The sequence below is a fragment of the Apteryx rowi genome, unplaced genomic scaffold (assembly GCF_003343035.1).
Source record: "Apteryx rowi isolate R43461 unplaced genomic scaffold, aptRow1 scaffold_117, whole genome shotgun sequence".
Classification (NCBI taxonomy): domain Eukaryota; kingdom Metazoa; phylum Chordata; class Aves; order Apterygiformes; family Apterygidae; genus Apteryx; species Apteryx rowi.
Window position 1 is genome coordinate 1,522,740 of NW_020447386.1, and position 21,329 is coordinate 1,544,068.

Consider the following 21,329-nt stretch of genomic DNA (forward strand, 5'->3'; position numbering starts at 1 on the left):
GACCACGGCGCGGGCGCGGGGGAAGCGCGGGGGGCGGCTCGCGCCGCCGCCGGAGCCCCTCCAATGGGCGCAAAATGGAGCCGCTCGAGCCCGCCCCCATCTTCCGCGAGGCGCGGCGCCTGCGGGGACTACAGCTCCCGACGTGCAGCGCGGCGGCGGCGACTACTGCTCCCGGCGAGCCACCCCCCTCCCCCGCACTGGTAGCGCCTCGTGTTGCGGCACGGCGTGTCGGTGGCGCCGTGCCGGCGGAGCGGCCTTTGGCGGCCCGCGCGCGCTGCGCTGCGCTGCGCTGCGCGGAGCCATGAGCGGCTGCTCTCCGCGGCAGCGCCCTGGTGTGTGCGCGCTTGTGGGGCGGGGGCGCACGTCCGGCCCCTACACGCAGCCCGCCCCCACCGCCGTTGAGCGGCGGCTGGCGTAACGCCGCTGGCAGCTGGGGTGGGCCGAGGGTTGTGTGCCCGTATTCTGGAAACTTCATCATCCGAGACACTGGTGTTTGTATATTTTTGTACTTCCGAGGTATTTGGGTCAGCTAAGTTAGCCCTGGGGCCTGAGGAAACAACTGCTAAAGTTTCTTCCGACAGGCGGCAACATGGACTGCGCAGTCAGACCGCTGCCTCGCGGGGCTCAGACCCGGGCTGGGACAGTCCTGCGTGTGCCCGGCAGCGACCGTGGTTGCTTGCTGCTTTCACGCTTGCTTGACTGGAAGGCTGTTTTTAAGTGGCACAGTCTCGAACACATCGAGCCTCTTAATTTTCAGCGGCAAGAAGTTCTGTGTCCAGGTCATGTGTGGAACATCCCCCAAACCCACTGTTTTATGTCCTGGTTCAGTGAAAAATGGGAATCGGAGCTAGTTTTTAAAATGTAAGTTTTAGTCTTTTGGGTTTGCAGATAACCTATAGGTCGTTACTGGTGAATAAATTATTATTTCTAAGACTGCAGACATCTTCAATATGTACAGTACATCTTCAACAGGCACAGTACACAACCTTGTCAAGCAATAGAAAAATTAGATTCTAGTAGGTGTGTCTGTAGGAGACAAGATGCTTTCTCTCTTCCAACAGCTGACTTGAGGTACATATTCAATTTTGTAAAGACAAGTACTGCCCTGTTGCAGCTTCTTATAAAAGACACAGTTCCCAGGAGTCTGCAGATGCTCTCCCGAGAAGAAGGAAGTTCTGTGGGAAGAAGGATGTTTCTCACCCCCGCAGTAGTCTCGCTTCTATTACCATTTCTGGCAGCAGAAATACTGCAAGCACATGCATGTTTGGTGTCCTTAAGAAACATGTCCCATTTCCAGTGAAAAAATTAAGGGCATCTCCTTTCTTCCTAATTATATACCTTCATTTATGTTCTTTTCAATGCTTAGCACATCTTTCTTGGCTGAAATTCCTCAGGGACGCTAGGGCTGCTGAGCACTGCACCCTGGGCTCCTGCCTGCAGAACAGCTCCATCTCTCCAGTACTACAGCACAGCACAAATGATGCAGACAGTTGGGAAAGCACCAGTTTATTTCCTACATCGCAGAGTGACTTTTGGTTAGAGGAAACTAGTATTGTTGCAAAAACCTCTCACAAGTTTGGCTACTAGTTGTCAGAACATGAAATTTGAATGCCAAAGAGACAGGTTTATAAACCTCAGGTCCATCTGAGCTATATGATGACTGTTGGCAGTAATGCCTCATTTCACCTTTAAACCAATAAACATGTGGACAGGATTTCTATAACTCCTTTGGGTTGTGTTCTTCATCTGATTGCTCCTTCAGCTGGCAGCTAGTCAGAAGTCACAGATGAGGAATCAAAAGATTTCACTGATACAGCAGTAGGTACCAGGTTTGAAGCAAGGTCCTGGAACAGGACCTGACTGAACCAGGTCCTGTCTCTGTGCTGATGGCACAGAGGAGCTGAAGCTCTTGCTTTTACCTTGACATGCACAGAATCAGCAACATCTTGTCTTAGTAACTGTGATGCCCAAAGTCCTTGAGCTCAAGGGATTTTCTTTTTTCCTTGAAGATGACTTCTGATCCTATGTGGTTACAGTTTAAAAAGTCTTTTGAGAAGGACACGGAGAGGAGGCACGCCAGCTCATCCATGTGTGGCAATAGTCACGTCTAAAGCCAAAGCTAAAGGGGAACTTGTGGCTGCTGCTACTTCAGAGTGGCCAGTCAAAAGGTAGCAGAGAGTGCTCAAGATAACTCTCCTGGAAGGCTTACCTTCCAGGACATCTGAGTCTTTTAAAAAAATTTGCAAGTACTACATTTTTCCTTGGTTTACCCCCTTTTTGGCATCTTAGATAATGAAGTTTAGGCACTAGAAGGCACTGTTACCTCAAAAGGAGTTTAATGTGTGGACCCAGGGACTTCTAGATTGTAAAATTGAAAGCCAAGCTGCTTGGGCCCTGGATAAGAACACAGAAAATCTTTTCAGAGAAAGAACACAAACCAAAATCACTGTCTATCTGATTACTAATTTATACTACATATACCTTATGCCATAAAGTTTTCCTATCTTTGTGTGGGAGAAAGCTGCTTAAAGAGCAACATAGTTTCATGTCTTTATAGAAAATGACATTGCCTTTTTTGGTTTCAAAGGTACAGAAACAATAAAGAGTAGGGGAGCACCAATTTTCAGCCATAAGAGAGAACTGAAAGAAGACTAAGGCAGCCCAGATTCACAGAGATGCAGACAGGTGTTGCTACAAAACCCGCTCTGTGGCCAGTGTACTGGGCATAAGCACAGCTCAGGTAAGACAGATTTCAGGAAGAACTGGGGACTTCTTGGCTCACATCTGTGCTTCAGCCCATGAGACCATCCTATCTTAAGGGAATACTGATGTACTGTTCAGTAGACTGCTTTCACTGCAGGTGAAATTTCAAAATTGATTTCTGATTTTTTCCAATTTCTGCCTCGGTACAAAATGTACTGAAATAGATGGGATAGGAATCATGCAAAATGAATCAGTAACAAATGTTTAAAATGTTCATATATTCTTCATGCCAAATTTCCACGGCTTTTATAGTCTTCACAATTTTCATAAACTATGAACGTCAAATAAAATGATTATAAGAAGTTCAACCATTTATTTAAATATGGAGCTTAATTAAACTTCTAGTTTTAGGACAAATAGAACAATTGCCATTAACAACATAAATTTTGCAAGGTATCTTATCTTGACCATAAGAAAATTCTGGCTACAAGTGCAAAACTGTCTTCAGCTGGAGTTAGAAGATAGATTCAAATAAAATTTTGAACAATTATAGCAAATACTACAACCCTTATATTTATATATTAAAGTAGAGAATAAGCTTGTGAGAATATATAATGACCCAAATACGTATCTTTAGTATAGCATTTATAGAATTAATATTTATTAAACAGAAATAATACATGGACTATCAAAAAATGTCTTCAAGAATGTCTAATAGTCCTTCTGTGGACTGCGCTACTCATTATGGGAAATTAATTTGCTGGCTGCATCCCTTGGATAGAGCAAAAATTTGCAGTGTTCTGTCAGATTTTACATGAAAAAAATGTTTCTATACCTTAGGTGAGTGAGTCAGTGAAAGCCATAAAAGGTGAAGCTAACTCAAGCATGAGGCTCACAGCTGTAGCTTAGCTTAGTTTGGCTTGAAAGGTGTCTATTAAAAACTGTAAGCCACCACTGACCTGTACACACAAATGCAATCAAAGTTGTACAGAATAGCGTATCCTTTATATTCAAAACTAAACACATGAAACAGTATTATAGAGATATAAAGACTACTTATGAAAACATACCTTAATAAACAATATTTCAATTGTCTAAAATGCCACCATATTCTGACAATGTGTTATATAGGATGTCATCAATATAACAGTAAGATACTGGTCTTTAAGTCTTGCACTAGTCCTCTTGCAGGTCAAGCGATGTTTGTGAGTCAGTATAACTGAGCTCTTGAAAAATTTTTGTGTACCTGAAGTAGCTTAAGATGAGGAAGGCCCAAAAAATGCAGAGTATGAGGAATGAATAAAGCATAACTGTAGATAGATCTGACCTGAAATGCAAATGAAATTGGATTAAAATATAATTACTTTTTAGATTCCTGCCTTAGTCAAGAATATCTTGGATTTCATACTAGGAGTACATTCACATGGTACAGTAATTCATGACAATGTAACTGACTAATCATTAGGTATTTCTTTTAAAACTTATGGTCATAATAGGAAAATTTAAATTATTTGTTTTTTCAGTCAGTGGCAAGATTCCTTTGATTGGGGATGAAGAATAAAATGTGATTTTACTGGGGTTACTTAAAAGTTCATTTTGGTTTTAAAAAGCTTCTTGGTTCCAGGTATCTTGTGTACTCAACACAGAAAATAAAATGCCACAAAAATTGGAATGAAAAGCAGGTATTATGCAGGTTTACCCTCAGCCTGCAAGTTGGGATCTGAGTAATACCTCAACACTTGTCACCTAGCTGAGTAAGTGCATAAGCCTAGCTAAAGCAATTCTCTGAAGTTTCCAGATATGTCAGATGTAAAATATGTTTATTCTAGACTATGGTAGTGGCTAGCTTAAGAAGTGCTAAGGGATAGCGTCCAAGTTTCATTTTCATTCCGTCAGGGCAAATCCTGTATTTTTACCAGAAGGCCATGGAAACTTTTATTTCTGCAAGAACAATATTCATGGGTGGAAATGAATCCAAGCAGTTGCAAGAGAAGCGTCCAGTTTTGTGGATCTTGTAGAAACACTTGCATTACATCATGGAAAACCAAGGTAGGTTTGGCACGCTGGCAAACTTCCTGTTTGCTTTCAAATAAGAGATTTTGGAAAAACTGCATCAACTAAAAATGTGTGGAGGAATTCTGTCTTTATCTGAAAATCATGTGCATAGAAGAAGAACATGATATCTTGTACCTTCGTAACTGTTTTTCTAATTACCTCTGTAATTTTAAGTATATTTTCATATAAATATTGAATAATAACATAAGAACATAAGAAGAATTTAATATATTAAATAACGATAAAGCTTAGAAACATCTACTAGCTTTTACCTTTCAATTATTCCATATGTATGGACCGCAAAGAATGCTTTTAAATCACAAAAACTGAAATATAAAAAAAAGCTTTGTTAGGTATCTTCACATCTGTAAAGACTTGAGAGCAAAAACAGAGAATCATATGAAACTGTCCAGTGCCCAGAATCACCCATCATTGCATATTTATTAAAAAAATTAAGTTATTGATAAGCAGATTAGAATTATTAAAACCTCTCTATATTCATAAATAACACTCCAAATGAACTATATTGTCAATTTTTAATATTGGCAATTACAATTAATAATTGTGCAGTACAGTTGGCTTTTGTGAGCATTCAGGCATGTACATATAGGTTTTTACAGGTCCTCTGCTTTGGAAAAATCACATTCTACAAGAGTCATGCCAGCAGTGTCAGTAGGACTTATGTAGGCCTAAAAAGGAGGCAACCTGTCTCTGCAAAGTTCAGGCTACAAGGGATAAATTATGGCTTTGAGACAGGCTAGAAATAATGTGAAAACTGTGTTCTATTTACTATAGGCTCTGTGTAAGCAGGGACTATTGGAGAAACTGCAATGCATTAACCAGCCCTCACTGTTTTCAGTCTGGCCTCTGTGCTAGTGTTTCAAGGAAGCAGATTTGAAGGAAGGGGAGAAGAAAAGCCAGAACTCTCTCCCATGGCTGGACCTTTTTCAGTGTAAGGTTAGCTAGCCCAAGTAAGCTACCAGGATATATCAGTTCTTTTCACTGATTTGTTATTGGTATTTACTGGTCTGTCTACATTCCCAAAATATATGGGATATGTGGTACTACACTGAGTATTATATGGGTCAGTTTCTTTTTTAAATTTTTGAGTGCATAAAAATGTTGAAATTCTGAAATTGTTAATTTGAAGGAAGGGGAAAACAAATATTCTTGAATAGGAGCTGTACTCTCAAAAGTTCTTGTAAAACATAACAAGATGTGACATTTCCAAAGATTTTCAGATAACCTATATTCATTTACAAATAGTACGGTTCTTTTTTTGCAAATGCCTCACTGTCTTCAGATTACGTACTCAGTATTTATGCCGTTGATTAGTTTGAAAAATGGAAAAGTCAAGGATTCTGAGAATCACATCTGAATCATTTTTAAGTTAGAGCTAGGCAGAAGGGGAAAATATCGGTAACACCAAAGTCAAAGGAAATCCTGAGCAAAAATATTTTTAAAATATCAGTGGCAGGCATTTTATCCATTTTTACCCCACATTACATTTTTTTCACATTAAAAAAGAAAATAACCTGTAGTTTGGGTCTAATATCCTCACTCTGAACACATAAATGCCACTATGACTAGTAGCCCAAACAATGGAATTTGTAGAGGTCATGTTTAAAATCTGATACTGCTCATACAGTCCTTCATCTGTACTGTTCTGATGAAACACAAAACAGGATCTGTAATTCTGAACAAAAACAATAAAGGAGATATTTATTTTTGAACTAGCTTTGAAAAGCAATCAGACACAAACACACACAGATTTGTTTTTTTTTAATGTGTATATAGTGGCTAAAAATGATAAATAGATTCTATTGTGTACAGGTTCAATTAAGTACAAATTAAATGTTCATATGAACATAAATTATATAATTCAGTCCCTTGATAGTGCTATTAAGAAACTGCCTACAATTTACCAAACACAATTATCAGTTCTTGAAATAACTGTATTTCTCCTACAGACATCATGTTATTAGGAAAGCTGCTGATCTTACATTTGTAAGTCAGTCTGTATTTCAGTTTCTAAATACAAGGTTGTTACTAGACGGAAGATACAGAATATAAAATATATAGAGAAGTTTGAATATGCCTCAGAATTTATTTCTGATGCCTCAGAAAATATTTTCATCAGTCTGAAAGGGACGTGAAGATGCTTCATAATTATGTTTGAAGTCCAGACAAAAAAGTCCTTGACAGACAGGACAAAGCATTAGCTCTGTGGATATTATATAACATATTCTGTCTCTTCCCATTCAGCTTGGCTGCTTGAAGGTAAAAAAAATAGATGTCATGATTCATACATTCTCTTTACATTCTTTCAAATTCATAACACTTGTGGGTTTCTGGCATGGCTTCCAATGGGAATTTGATCAATCCAACAGCAAAAAATAAAAACAGCTTACTTATCTGTAAGTGTCATCTCAAGATGTATTGTCTATATATATGTCTACATTCATGCTATCGGTATGTATATGTTAGTCAGAAAATTGTCCTGTTAATATAGATAGGTAAGGCACACTAGTATCTAGGATGTAAAGGGTTGCTTCTGCAAAAGAAGAATGAACTTCAGGAAAAAAAAGATGCATGCATGGATTTCCTGGGCTAAATAAAAGTCAAAAACCATCTTGATTAAGAATTCTGCATGTATCCTAAAGGTCACATTATCTTCATAAAAGACTGTAAAAAAGGTCAGCTCTGAGGAGCTGACTCTCTCACCTACAACAAAGGGCCAAAATTAATGGTTAATGAAGAGGCTATCTTAGTGGACAAGCTGAGAAAAGACTTGCAGTCACATATTCAAAGGATTTTCTTATTAAAAGGGGCAGGAATTAAATTAAGGTTACATTAAGAGAACAGGTTGCTGGCAGGAGAGTCGAGTCTGCTTTGCTCCTTCAAAAGTCTACCAGAAAAAGGATGGGAAAAGCAGATTAATCTTCAGAGAATAATCTTTAACCTAATTGTGCAAGGCTAAAATCTGGCATGAAATTAGTTATTACAGCTATTAGAGCTCTAACAGAGCTAATAGACTAAAATTCTTCAATTTGAATAGACAGTAAAGAAAAACTGCTTGGGGGAGTGGAGAACATTATCTTCATGAATAGCAAGCTAAAAGCCTTTTCAGCTTGTCTGTGTAGACAGATCTTCTGGATTCCTTTCTCCTGTTTGCAAGAATGTTCCTCCCTGGGAAGAGCAAGGTTGTATTAACCCCAGTAGCATCCACATCCAAGCAGTTAGATGAAAAAGCATTTCAGAGGACAAATGTGTTGCAAGTTGGTATAATAATAATGGAAGTATCCTGGTATTTTGGACTGAAAGACTCAGAAGATCCTGAAGTCAAAGTTGGTGAGGCAAAGTTAGCCTGCTGAGGCCAGCAAAACCACTTGATCTTCATCCTACCTTACCATGAGAATCTCCTGTGAAAAGCAGGGAAGTGGGGGAAATGTGTACATCAGCCCTTCTATCTGTATGATCAGGAATGTGTCAGATGCTGACCTGGAAACCAAGCCTCCCCTAGGGCAGACTGGACACATATTATTGATATATAAAGCAAAAAGATCAATATTGAGGAAGCCTTAGTTCTAAAAAAGTGATGCTGGAACATCTCAAATCTTTCAGCTGTGATCTAACAGTTTGGCGTGATTGAGATTGTCTGATAGAGCATCTGGTAGATGGACTGCAGACAACCAGATGTGATGATTTGGTCAGCACTTCTGAAGGATTCGCATGGAAAAGCTGAAAGGTCCTTGCACTACTGATCTGATAGTGTGAAAGCTGAGGGTCTGCACACAACAACCAGAGATGGACAGGAGGAAGGCATAACAAGCATACTTGACAGCTCTGAGCTCCTGCACATTAATATGTAACCTGCAGTCACTCACAGTCTACAGACACGGTGCTGCGTCACACTCCTACCTCCCCAGCTGAAAAGAGCTGCATCTGAGATTACCATTCTGAATGCAAGGGGAAGATGGGAAGGTTTTTCTTTGCAAATATTAATATTCTCCATCAATAAAGGTAGTTGCAGACACAATCTGCAGACATTTGCATTGAGTGAAAGTTTGGTGCTGGCTGTGAAGTCAGGTCATTGGCATCTTGTCTGGAGCTTGAAATAAGGGCTCACAGAAGTACATGTTCCCTTCTGCCCTGAAGGATTAGAAGAGTTCTGGCAATATACCATGGTAAAATTCTGTATTCAACAGTTTTTCTGTCAGGGCATGGAAACCAGACAGAGGAATGCTTTGGTGCCAATTTGGCCAATATTACTCTTATGAAGTCCTAGTGCTAACTGTAATTACTAGATGTGATTTGTTAATATTACCCTAAAATTTATTTTCATATTGTAGATATGCTTCATGCTCTAACACACAGAAGTAGCATATTTGCCTTCTCATTTCCTTCCAGCAGCTGTTGTATAAAAAATTTCCACATGTATCCCATTTTGATCAATATAAAGAAAACTTGTTGGTGAATGGACAGTTGTTTTGCATAAGGATTTTATGCTGGAATCATAACATGAAATCCCCTAACAAAAAGATAACATGAAGTTGTGAAATATGAATAGAAAAATCTCCCAAATGCTCTGTGGCACAAAGCCAAATTTCATAAAGCACTGTCAGATAAAAAGAAGGAACTCAGTACAATACTGAATGTCAGTCTTCCTCCTGAAGGTCCCCAACAGGTAAATCATCATCCAACATCACTCCTAGAGGTGACAGACACACACACAAATCTAGATTTATTGTAGCTAGACATTAGCTTCAAAATCTTGGATCCAAGATTGAAAATCCTGCTTATACAAGACTGAAGAGGGGGTTTCAGGACAAAACCAGCCACAATTGGCAGTCTTTGCTAAATTACTTTATTGATACTAACTTAGTTACAAATTAGCAAAAAAAAGTTTTTGCCCTTAAAGGAGAGGTCATTCACTAGGATCTCTTTAAAGAAATCTGTAGTTTGAACCTGAGTGACTTCTCAAAACAACTGCAGTACCTGCAGACGTGGCTGTGATACTGGAGGTAAAATAGTACCTTGGAGCATAATTGACAGATTCTCTGTGAGGGTGGTATCAAGGTCCTTTTTCAATTCAGATAGAGGGAGGGCAGAAAAGGACTTCAGATGGGTAAATAAATAGCTTGTGGATGTTCTTATCCAGAAGTGCTATGTAACTGATGATATGAAACTGGACGGGGGTAGTAGACAATTAATTGATTTACTTAAGGTCCTCATTAGCATTAAGGCTCTGGCCCAAATGTTCCTCTGCCACTAATGAGGCAATTAATGAGGCTGCATGAAGAAAAATTTATGTCCCATAGGAACAGATATGTGTAGTGGTCTTAACTGGAAGGCTGCTGTACCTCCATGAGTTAGTGATCCACATAACAGTTGACCTGAGTAGGTGCAGGCCTGTGGTGTGCTGTACATATCACTTGACCACTGGATGAACTTTCCAATTGTAATGGAGAAGCCCATACATGACTCCCACTTGGCACCGGGTGATTACACCACCTGCATGTCTCATCTGATCTTGAAGTGAAGCAGCATGTTTACATATAACACATCCTTTCACTTGACAGTAGAAATGATGAACAGAGTTGTTTACTTCTAAGAAAATCCTGTAATAGCTCTAAATGCTACAGTGCTGGCAAACCTCACCATGGATGGGATCTGTGCAGTGTGCTGTGCCCTGTCTAGGGGTCTGTCCAATGCTGTACAACTTGGGGTTCCCAGCATCTGAAGGGACGTAAGATTATGTTATCCCCTTTTTCCTTCTTGTGTTATCTCCAATAAATGGTATTTTAAACAATACCTTAAGGAGTCTGAATGCCTTTCTTATTGAGATCTGTAACAAACACTTGCACTGGTGCATTACAATACTTCCTTTCTATGTCTTCAGACATAACTCTAAATGACACTGGGTTTTGCCAGATTAGATGGGCAGGATTCCGAAGAACAGGATTAACTGGCAATGACAACTTTGAAGTCAAAGTCTGATGAAAGTTGTCCATTAAAGATTAAGATGTCTCCAAAAAGAGGTCCAAAGAACTATCCAATGAAGATGCCCACTTCTTCATTAAGAATTTATAGTCATCCTGTGCCTACTGGGAGATACATGATCTGCCAAGACTGAAGGAAGTTCTCTTGAAAAGAGAGATCAGAACATCATAAGGCTAGAGAAGTTAGAAGAGAAGGTTCCCTCTGCTCAGAGTTCACATTGGATGTCGTAATGTTGAACTTTTGGTTGTACAGGAAAATGCAAAGGACCCACTTCATGTATAGGAACAGCTGTCTGGATGGTCAGAAGTAGATGACTGATAGCCAGTAAATCAACAATTGAGGAATTTCAAGTTACATACCCTGCTGGTGATATAAGTTTTTAGTATTCAGATAAGCTGTCTTCTCTGTGCTTTCCTTTCATGGTGACTTGATAGGTATGAGAAGGATTTGGAAAAGAAATTATTGGAGCCTGAATCATAGGGCTCAGATGTTTCTTTTTCTTTCCTCCTTCCAGAAGCCATAGACTCTGGCTTTTCCAAAGATGAAGGATTTGGTTGTTGGGCTGTGTCAAATGCAATGGTCTCTTTGGAAAAAAAGATTTGACAAAATGGAGAAAAATAGAGTGGACAGTGTGCTTAGTCCTAACTGCAGGTCTCCTGACTTGGGAGCTTGATACAAATGTCTGCCCAAGTAAAGCACCCCAGGGAAGCTGCAGCCTATCTTTTCTGACTCTGGGTTTAAATACCAAACATTTGGCTGTGATATATTCTAGCTAGCATTATATATAGCTACATTACAATAGCTAGCATTGAAAGTGTCCTTTTCTACTTAAAACAGCTGTGTTTAAAGTATGGCGTGAAGATTTAAAAGTATTTTACAAAGATAATTAAATTTATCCATAGTTTTATTTGTGATCGAAATTAGATTCTAGCAGTGAGAACGGTACAAATAGGTCAGATTTCTTAAATATAAATTGATGTGTAAAAATAGCATTTTTTGGTTTTGAATATATACTAATAGTAAAAGTATTTTGAACAGACAAATGTAACTGTAGTGATGAAACAGGTGTTAAAAGATTCACCCTAAATTTAACTATAGTTGGGTTTCTACCATCAAGATCACAGATGGGCTACTAAAAATGCTTATCAAATTGTAATTACTTTATTGCCCCTTTGAGCAAAAGCCCAAATTTGGGGTTCTGTGCAACAGTTTTGTTTAGATGGGAAATAAACACTGGAAAGTTGATCTAACTGCCAATGAAACTGTTCCTAAATAAGATATCCTAGTGAAGTCCTATCCAAATTGGCATCACTAATAAAATGATCTCTGCATCTGAGGAAATTTTTTTTGTTCTAACCTCCCTTTCTGGCCTCCTGTCTACTACTCTTTGTGTTCAGCTATTTTGTATTACAAAATACTTTCAATTATTCCTACTGTTGACCACAAAGAACGCTTTAGTGAGTTTTAAAATGATACCTTTGCCTTTCTTGCAATATAATAATTGACAGTACTAATTAGGTATTTTCAGCATAAAATATCCTTTCAGAGTATGGTTAGATCAATGCTGTATTGTCATATGAGTTTTATTCAAATGTCCATATCAATGCTTTGCTATGCCCCCCTCCTCCAGGGATATTTGTAATGTAAAAATATGACGTAAGGTAATTATAGATTTTACTCATGCTATTACCAGCTATTTCTAAACATATGTTTTCATACCTGTGGTCCCCATATTTCATCCAATGTAGAGTTTTTACTTTCATTAAGCATCATGGGCCAAGACTGTGCTTTATACAGGCAACCTTCCTGTTAAAAATAGAAATTTAAAACAACAGGTTGAAATATAGATTAAAAATGTGTACTTCAGATGCGTATCATTTGAAAATATGATACACAAGAATACAGAGATAATTGTCTCTGTCAGGGCTGCATATAAATAAGAGTCGTGTCCCATCCTCCAGCACAGCTGTATGTGTATACATAGAAGGATATGAAAGAGTTGAAGGAGTTCTTTCATAAACAGTGCTGTCAGAGGATGCTGCCAAAGCTCCAATAACACTATATGTAGATGAGGATTCTCCATAAATATCCTTTGTCATTCTACTGAAAAAGGAAGTTATGTTCTTATTTTAGTTATACAGAAATTGGGCAGAATTTGTTTTGATGAGACCATGTAGATAAGTGGATATCTTTTTTTTTTCTTTTTGGACAGAAGGCAGTCTGAATTTTAAAGTGATTCAAGTTTCATTTCCCAAACCATATTCTCATGGGCAGATTTCCTTTTTTTCTCTTTGTCTACTGTATTGTTTTGATGCTTCTCACATGCTTAATTTTGAACAGTGTACAATGTTAAGATCAATACATGAAATGTTAAAATGTTATGCAACTAAATGCATCCATTCAGACTAAAGAGGACCAAGCATGCATAAAAACAGCCATACTTCATGTAGACCATTGTGCATAAAACATATTTAAGTTACATTCTCAGTAGCAGGCTTACTTCTTTCATGGATGAAGTGTACCCATAGTCAGTTCTGCCTTTCATCTCCCATAATATGAAATTTGTTTCAACCCTTCTAACATATTTATTGCCATCATACCTGTAAAACATATGGAATGTAACATCTCAATAAAACAGCACAAGCACATAAACAACATTAGGATTCAGAGCTGTGCAGTGGATCAGTAAGCATGTAAAGCTGCCGCTGCTGCAGCTGTGGGGGAGGGCAAAAAAGGTAGGCTGCTTTAAGGTAACTTGGAATTGTGGCATTGACATGGTGCAGCAATACCCACTGGAACAAAAGCATGCGTGAAAAGGAACATAAAAATTTGATAATGTTACTCTTGCCATTGGGCTGCAATACTTTCTGCAGCTTCACATCTCTACACAAGGTTGGTGGAAGAAGTCACAATGTATCAGCAATTTACTTACATGGAAATAACAGGTTGGAAATACCGTTCATAATGGAGTTCCATTAGGCAACCATATTTATCCCAGTCATAATAGGCTATCTAAAAAAGGAGAAGTTTTATTCGTATATTGAATACTGCACTCTGCTTCTCTTTTCACATGCAGCCCCACTAGAACGAAAACTATAATGCTCACCTTGTCCTTAGCTGTTGGACGCCACAGAAATTTCCTAATGTAATGAAAAATCAACAATCATTTTGTTAAACCTCTTAAAACCTTAATTTTTTTTCTCTGTCTTGATAAAACACAGTTTCAGTTGTTTAGATAGAAAGATTTCAACCTGCCACTCTTCTTCCTGACTTAAAAAAATAAGAAAGCCTTTCTTTCTAGTATACAGTTTTAAACTTTGTTATGTTATTAATTTATTTAAAAAATCAACTTACAAGTAACACTAGTTTCTAAATATTTGTAGCCAGTTACTGCTATAAGCATTACCCAGAACTAGTAACTAAGAATTCAGAGGCCAGAACAATTACAGCCCTGAGTTCCTTTCACTGTTAATTTAACAGCACATTGGGTAAAATCCTGAACTATAACAAATCTCCATTAACCTGTTGGAATCAGGTGCAGATATTGTTTTTTGTGGATATTTTAGACAGTAATCTGATAGAAGAAAAATATTTCAATAGTTTCTGCATTGATTCAATCACACTATACTGGCAGAGAATTCTTAGAATACTAGTTTGCTTTAGGTTTGCAAATACTGTGCGTCTGTGCTGTAACAGAAAAGAAAAAGATGATAGGAATACCAATATCAGAAAAGCCTCATTTTATATTAAGTGGTGTATATTAATATAGAGCACTTGACTTTTATATGACAACATGTCCAAAATGCCTAGTCTTCTTTGGACTATTAATACAGTGTCTTACCCAGGTATCCTGTAAGTAGTAAAATTATGTTTTTGACAGACTACATCTGAAGGTCTAAAAGACAAAAAAAAAAAAGGGAGAAATTTTTGGAAAGACATTAAATATACAGCTATATGTATTATATAAATGCCTAAATATTGATCTCCTCCAGAAACTGTCCTTCAATTACATGTAAATATGGCTCCAGTGTGCTGTTGTTACTTAAACCAGCAGAACAGAGTTCCTGAGGGTTCGATTCTTGGACTATTTAACAAACTACCTTATTTTTACTTAGTTTGGTAAAAACACATTTTTTCTTCACTTATTTTTGATAAGAATTTTTTAAGGATATGAATTTTTAAACAAAATATAAATAACTGGCTTTTTGGGGGGAACACTAGGCTTTTTTGTGGTTTGAACACTAATCTATTTGATTCTAAAGATAAGAGAGAGCTTTTGGATATGCTTTTACTTTCCTAAACTCTCTGATATGGCAGAAATCACTGTATGAGAAAGAAGTTGAGCTGATAATGCTGTACATCATGGATGTAAAACATTTGCAGAGTTATAGGAAAATAAGGCTGAAAGAACCGCAAAAGATCATCTTGTCCATCCCACTGCCCCAAGACAGGATCAACTGTATCTACATAATTCCGGCTTTCCTCAGGAAGATAATGAGAACTGATAATATCATGGAAAGTGGGATATTTTCTTTTTTAGTTTTTTTGCTAGTTAATTTTCTCAGAAATTATAGGCAGCATAAATCTATGCATACTTTCAATCTGTACATACATTTTCAAAGACAAACCTTTTAATTATTGTTTATACATTTATGCAGAGAAAGAAACATTTTATAAATGTAATAAGTCAGATATATGAGGCTTAAATATCACTACATTAGCATTTATTTCAACTACTATTGTAAAATTGCACAATCCAGAAGAAAATAAATGATTTAAACTTGCCTCTCAACAATAATATGCCTTCCTGGAGGGCAGCCAACAAAAAAGTGAGATACCTGAAAGTAAATACAAACTTTAGTTTTTCCAGGAAACCTTCCAGAAATGAACCTCATCCATGGCTTTGAGGAGTCTGGTCACTACTCATGAGTGTAAAAGCTACAGTAACTATAGCAGCAGTTTTGCATCATGGTTTATTACTATGGCTCCCTTCTTGTCCACAACCTCTTTCACATCTTATTTACCTTGGACACTTTTTCATCAATATGGTACTGTGAACTTTCTCTTCTTTGCCTTTCTACTTAAGCAGTGTTTATATAATTTTACATGGCATTAGTTAATTGGAATGACATGAACTGGAGTGAAAACTTGGCCATCTTGACCCTTGGCTCCCAGTGGGTCAGGATTTCCTCATAAGAATCTGAGAAACATTGTTACTGTATTTTATCCAAATTACCATATCAAGCTACAGTGCCTACCTGACAGCGTAATTCACATGCAGCTTCAAAGACACTAGGCTGCAGTTCAACTGATGTAACACCGCTGGTTAATTCCCTGCAAAAGAATCCCCCCAAACAAACATGAATTTGTGTTAGAATTTATTTCAAAATAAATCAGTAGCACCAAACTATTGAACTGCAATCATATCAAGGTAATTTCATTTGGAGGCAAGAGGCACTGGTTATTATTATTTAATATTATTATTTATTTTATTAGCATATCATCTAAAAGTCAGGTCAGTGTTTATTCCCATGGTACAAATATAGGTAATTGTTGCGGCATCACAGGTGGATGTTTGAGAGACTAAGAGAGAATAAGTCCTAGCACCCTGGGTTTTTTAAATGCTTATTGATTTCTGAGGGCCAAATTTGACATTATTAGACCTCTTGGTTACTTTGTGAATAATACAGCAACTATCCAAGGACAGGCTACATTTTTCAATATCAGCTTCATAACTACTTCTTTTGAAAGAATGAAATTGTGACTGTGATCACTGGTTCTCATAGCATGGTGTCTTCTCTGCTTTTGTCTTTGAAATTGTTGGCCTTTCAGGCTGTTTATCTTGTAAAAGTAGTCTGCTATAAGCACAGCAAATAAATGGTAATAATGTACCTGGTMTCTTGCAGAAATCTGAGTGCCATCACACCACAGTGTATTAGATCTCTAGTTTTCTTTGTAAGGTAACACACTCAGTTGTTTGGCCCAGTAGAAGGGATCTAGTCTCCATGATTGCCTGTACGTCTATTTTATATGTGAGTACACGGCAGGAATAACACAGACACTTCCATCTGAACATGAGGAAAAACTTTTTCACTGTGAGGGTGACAGAGCATTGGAACAGGTTGCCCAGAGAGGTGGTGGAGTCTCCTTCTCTGGAGATATTCAAAACCCGCCTGGATGCAATCCTGTGCAATGTGCTCTAGGTGACCCTGCTTGAGCAGGGGGGTTGGACTAGATGATCTCCAGAGGTCCCTTCCAACCTCAGCGATTCTGTGATTCTGTGAAATACTGAAATAAATATTGCTTTGGAAGGATGGATTAATGATTGCTGTGAAATAGGTCTTTAATCCATAGACAAACACAGATCAAATTAAAGCAAGAAAATGCAGACAGCTTTGAAAATGTGAGCAGCTGAAATATTAATTTTTTCTGAGTTGCCAGACAAACCATGTTGAGGAACGCAGGAAGGTCAGGTTTGGGTGGGAGGTGATCTCTGTTGTGGGAGATTTGGATCTATTATTGAACCCATTAACAGTATACCTGTTCAGTATATCCTGGAACAAGGCAGAGGGGAGTGAGCAGAATTACACAGATCCTATCTGATTTCACCTTTTGCAGAACTCTGGTTTGTGCTGAGGTAAGATGAAAAGCTTAAGACAACCTTCTGTGGCACTGAATCAGAACTCTATCAGACAGAGACTGTTGATTCAGGCAGTCCCAGAACAGAATACTCAGCTGGCCTTTTCTATTGTAGCTTTTCATAAAGAGATCAATTTCAAAATATCTTCAGTCCTTGAAAATAGTGTTGAAGACACTTGATTGTATTTCCCATCTGTGATCTGAGATTCTGAAATGGCAAGGATTGCTCACCAGCATATTTAGCACTCCTGGAAGGAGAATACTAGAGCTGAATTGAAAGCTTGATTCAAAACTTTTAAAGATCAACCACTTCTGACAAAGGAAAAATCAGGCTACCTGTGCTTTGATGCAGAGGATAGTGATGATATCATTAGATGCACATAGATGTCTTTATGGCTCTATGCTTTAGCATATTAATGTCAAGACCTCTGTGCTTGAATCTTGGACCAAAATCAACCACATGAATTCTCTAACTCGCCAAGAAGGAATCCATTATGACTGATTTGGATGGAGGAAAAGAGGGTGGGATGACATATCCACACACACATCTTGAGAGTCCTGCCACCATTACAGGTAAGAGGTGATACTGAAAGAGAAGCTGAACAACATGTTGGCAGGTGGGAGCAGGGAAGAGGAAATCTGAAGGAATAAAACATCCTTTTATGAAGGGCTCAAAGACAGATTCACATCACAAAAGTGACTACAGAAGTCACACACCTGACAGCTACCAGATTTGACTGCACAGGGGCTCTTGAGCAAGACACAAGCAGAATTATCTCAAAAGCCACAACTAATTTCTGTTTATACTTTGCAATGTTGGCCTGAAAAATTTGCTAACCTGAGTTAGGAGACAGTGAAGTATGTGTGCTAACTCAAGGCATCCAGTCCTTTACAGTCCTTCTCCCTAAGTGCAGGGAGCAACTTGAAAACCTTTTCAACTGTTGGCTCTCCTATGCATCACTGTTACTACCAATGGCATAGGTGACTGCCATTGTAGCTGAAGAGAAATTTGGTATTCTCTGCCAAGTCCTGATATTTCTGGAGATGGGGGTGAAATATGTAAAGGCCTGCAATTTAAGATTGCTTCATTCATTGACAGTAAGGTCCTCATGGGTGATGGTTGGTGAAAGAATCCAGAAGACTACAGGACAGCTTTCCAAAGTATAAAATCTGCTAATTGCTGAAGAAGATTTTAAAATCATCTGGTATCCTAAGGTAATGGTGAACTTCCTCAAGAAAATGAAGGAGGCATGCCCAATGTTTCATTATTCCTGACAAATGAGCATCTGGATGAAAAAAATAAAAAGGAATGAATCATGGCATAAGAGTTGCAATGGATTTTACAACGAATTGCAGCATCACTGATTCAAAGATGAAGTCAGGCAAGAATGTCCATTTTTGGTGTTTAACCTTCCTCGTGGATCATCTGCCAAGATCTTTAGGTGGACATTTTGCTTAACTGAAATGTAAAAAGCTTGTCTTGGATGGGAAACAAAAGAAGCTATTCAAAACAAAACACACCACCGTTGTCAGACCAATTCAAGGGGACATATGAGAGTGGCAAGACAACTTGGAAAAGATAACGAGTGTAATTATGGAAACAAATACAGGAAAGCTGATAGTGAAGCACACAAATCACAATAGTTAGGACTACTAGGCATCTAGTCTTGCCCTCTGAGTATCTCAGGACATTTTAAGTACATCCAGACTCTTCTAAATGGAGTCCAGTGAATTTAGTCAACTAAAGCATTTCAGTTCTTAGGTGACTATTTTGTTGCATACAAAGGTTTGAAGCCTCTGAAATAACAGGGAGTTGTGATTAGCTTTAAACGTATGAGCAAGATCCAACCACCCATACATCTGTGAAACAGCATTACCGCACCTACATCAGTGCATTTGTTTATCCTCTCTGGTATCATACTCATCTATGGTCAAACTCTGTTACTTCAAAGGAAAGTTGAAAACAAACACACCTTTACATCACAGACAACATTTTGGCCATTGTGTATTGGGGAAAACCATACCTTTCTAATTCCTAGAAATGTTCCTCTTCCTTGATGGAACACTTAAGCCTGTCACTAAATTATATTCATTTTCTTAATGCAGAGTTGTACACACTATGTTGAGGTCAATGTTGAGGTCAATGACCTCTTTCTGTTATTAATATAAGGAAAACAAACTGATCTTCTTAGGCCTCTCATTGTAAAACTTTTGTTCCACTCACTGGATCCTTTTGTGATCTTCAAATCCTTCTCAGTATTTTTTACATTCTTCTTGATCAGGGAACATCAGAACTGGACACAGTATGTTAGTCTCAGCTTTATCAACACTATGCACCAAAGCAAATATATCTTCTTAGTTCTCATTCATATTCTCTTTCTTATACACACAAAAATCCCATTAGCTCCTTTGCCAGAACACTATATTAAGGCTACATGTTGAAGTGATTATTATGACAGCAGCTGAAGTCATGCCCCACAAAGAATGAAGTGACTTAGTAATTACAGGCTAGTAATGTGCCACACTCAACAATCTTTTGTACATCTTTGTATGAAGAGCTTTTGGTATATATATGTAGCTCTTGGTTTATATATCTTTATGGAATATAAAGTTGAGAGTCTGGAAAGACTCTGCACTGATACTTGCAAGTAGGCTTATTACATGAGAAAAAAACATCTTTTAGCCTTCAGTAGGCTATCAGTTTGCTATTAATTCACTCATGTACAAAAGACAACAGCCCCTTCCTTGTCAAAGGGACATCTGCATTTCTGAAGAAGGTGGTTAATAGTCTGGAAGAAGATCAGAACTGTCTCCTGAGCAATCTGAGGACCAATAACACTTTTAGAGGTGAGAAGATGTGAATAAAGCTGTATGCAAATCCAGAACAAAAGTGAAAATAAAAGATTAGGATTGGTCTCCAACTCAAGATCTTCTTCGGGGATGTAGATTTGTTCAACAGCTGGATGCTCACCCAAGAAACTGAATTCTGAAAAGCCTGTCAGCCGGAAAATAAAAAGTGAAAAGAAATGTTGGCAAAAACCTAAGTATTACGTGTACATGGTTTTCTGCCAGTTGGACCTTTATAAACCCTTGCAGATGGGTTATCTATTTTACATTTTATAAATACTTTTATTTGCTTTTTCTAATCTGACTCATGTCCACTTGTATGTAAGAGAGCTGCATGGCCCTTCTTGAAGTATTACAGCAAGAAGCAGTATTCTCCCATTAACAACTATATTATTTATCTATATATATTATTTTATATATTATTTTATTATATTTATATATATTATTATTATTTTATATATTATTTATATTATTTAATTTTTCAGGGCAGTTATAGTCCTGATGACATTTATAATTCATACTTATCAAAACTACATTATCAACTTTATCTTATCTTTATCTTTAAATTTCATGATACTTACAATGCCTTTGTATAATTGGATTCTAAAGTATAGTCAATTTCATGATAAAATGTAAATGTCTAAAAGAGACAAAATAAAGAATAAAACTAATTGACAAAAATCTTTAAACCACAGAGATACCTCTATTTAGATGAAGGGTATCTTCATGATATCTGAAGCACCTGAAAAAATGTCTAATTCCACTTCTGGAGTCTATTTTTTATGTGTCCACCACAATATCTATGTTAAGTGAGAGGCTGAATCTTTTCTCTATTCGTGTGGTTCTTAGTTGCCCAAATAGCATAGCCAGGATTCATCTACCATAATTTAGATATCTAAACTATAGGTGGATACATCCAACAAACCAGGAGCCTACATTTAGTTGAGACAAATGCCCTAGCACAAAACGTACAACACGAGGGAAGGAACAGCACCTAAAAACATCACAAGAAGTTTCTTTCAATAACATTCTCAAACACAGTAAGAATACATGACCAGGGATGAAGAGCAGCTCTGGCCTTC

General features: G+C 37.8%; 1 protein-coding gene across 1 annotated transcript in view; it reads right to left on the bottom strand.

Annotated features, from left to right (window-relative positions):
• Positions 1 to 3,879: 3,879 nt before the first annotated feature.
• Positions 3,880 to 21,329, bottom strand: part of CATSPERE (catsper channel auxiliary subunit epsilon) — a 39,305-nt gene continuing 21,855 nt past the window's right edge. Inside the window, exons 10-17 of the mRNA XM_026082304.1 lie at positions 20,829 to 20,887; positions 16,020 to 16,095; positions 13,694 to 13,773; positions 13,262 to 13,361; positions 12,481 to 12,567; positions 6,294 to 6,424; positions 5,031 to 5,084; positions 3,880 to 4,030 (exon numbers count right to left, since the gene is read on the bottom strand). Of these exons, the coding sequence (XP_025938089.1) occupies positions 3,880 to 4,030; positions 5,031 to 5,084; positions 6,294 to 6,424; positions 12,481 to 12,567; positions 13,262 to 13,361; positions 13,694 to 13,773; positions 16,020 to 16,095; positions 20,829 to 20,887 (738 nt within the window). The remainder of the gene's footprint in view (positions 4,031 to 5,030; positions 5,085 to 6,293; positions 6,425 to 12,480; positions 12,568 to 13,261; positions 13,362 to 13,693; positions 13,774 to 16,019; positions 16,096 to 20,828; positions 20,888 to 21,329) is intronic.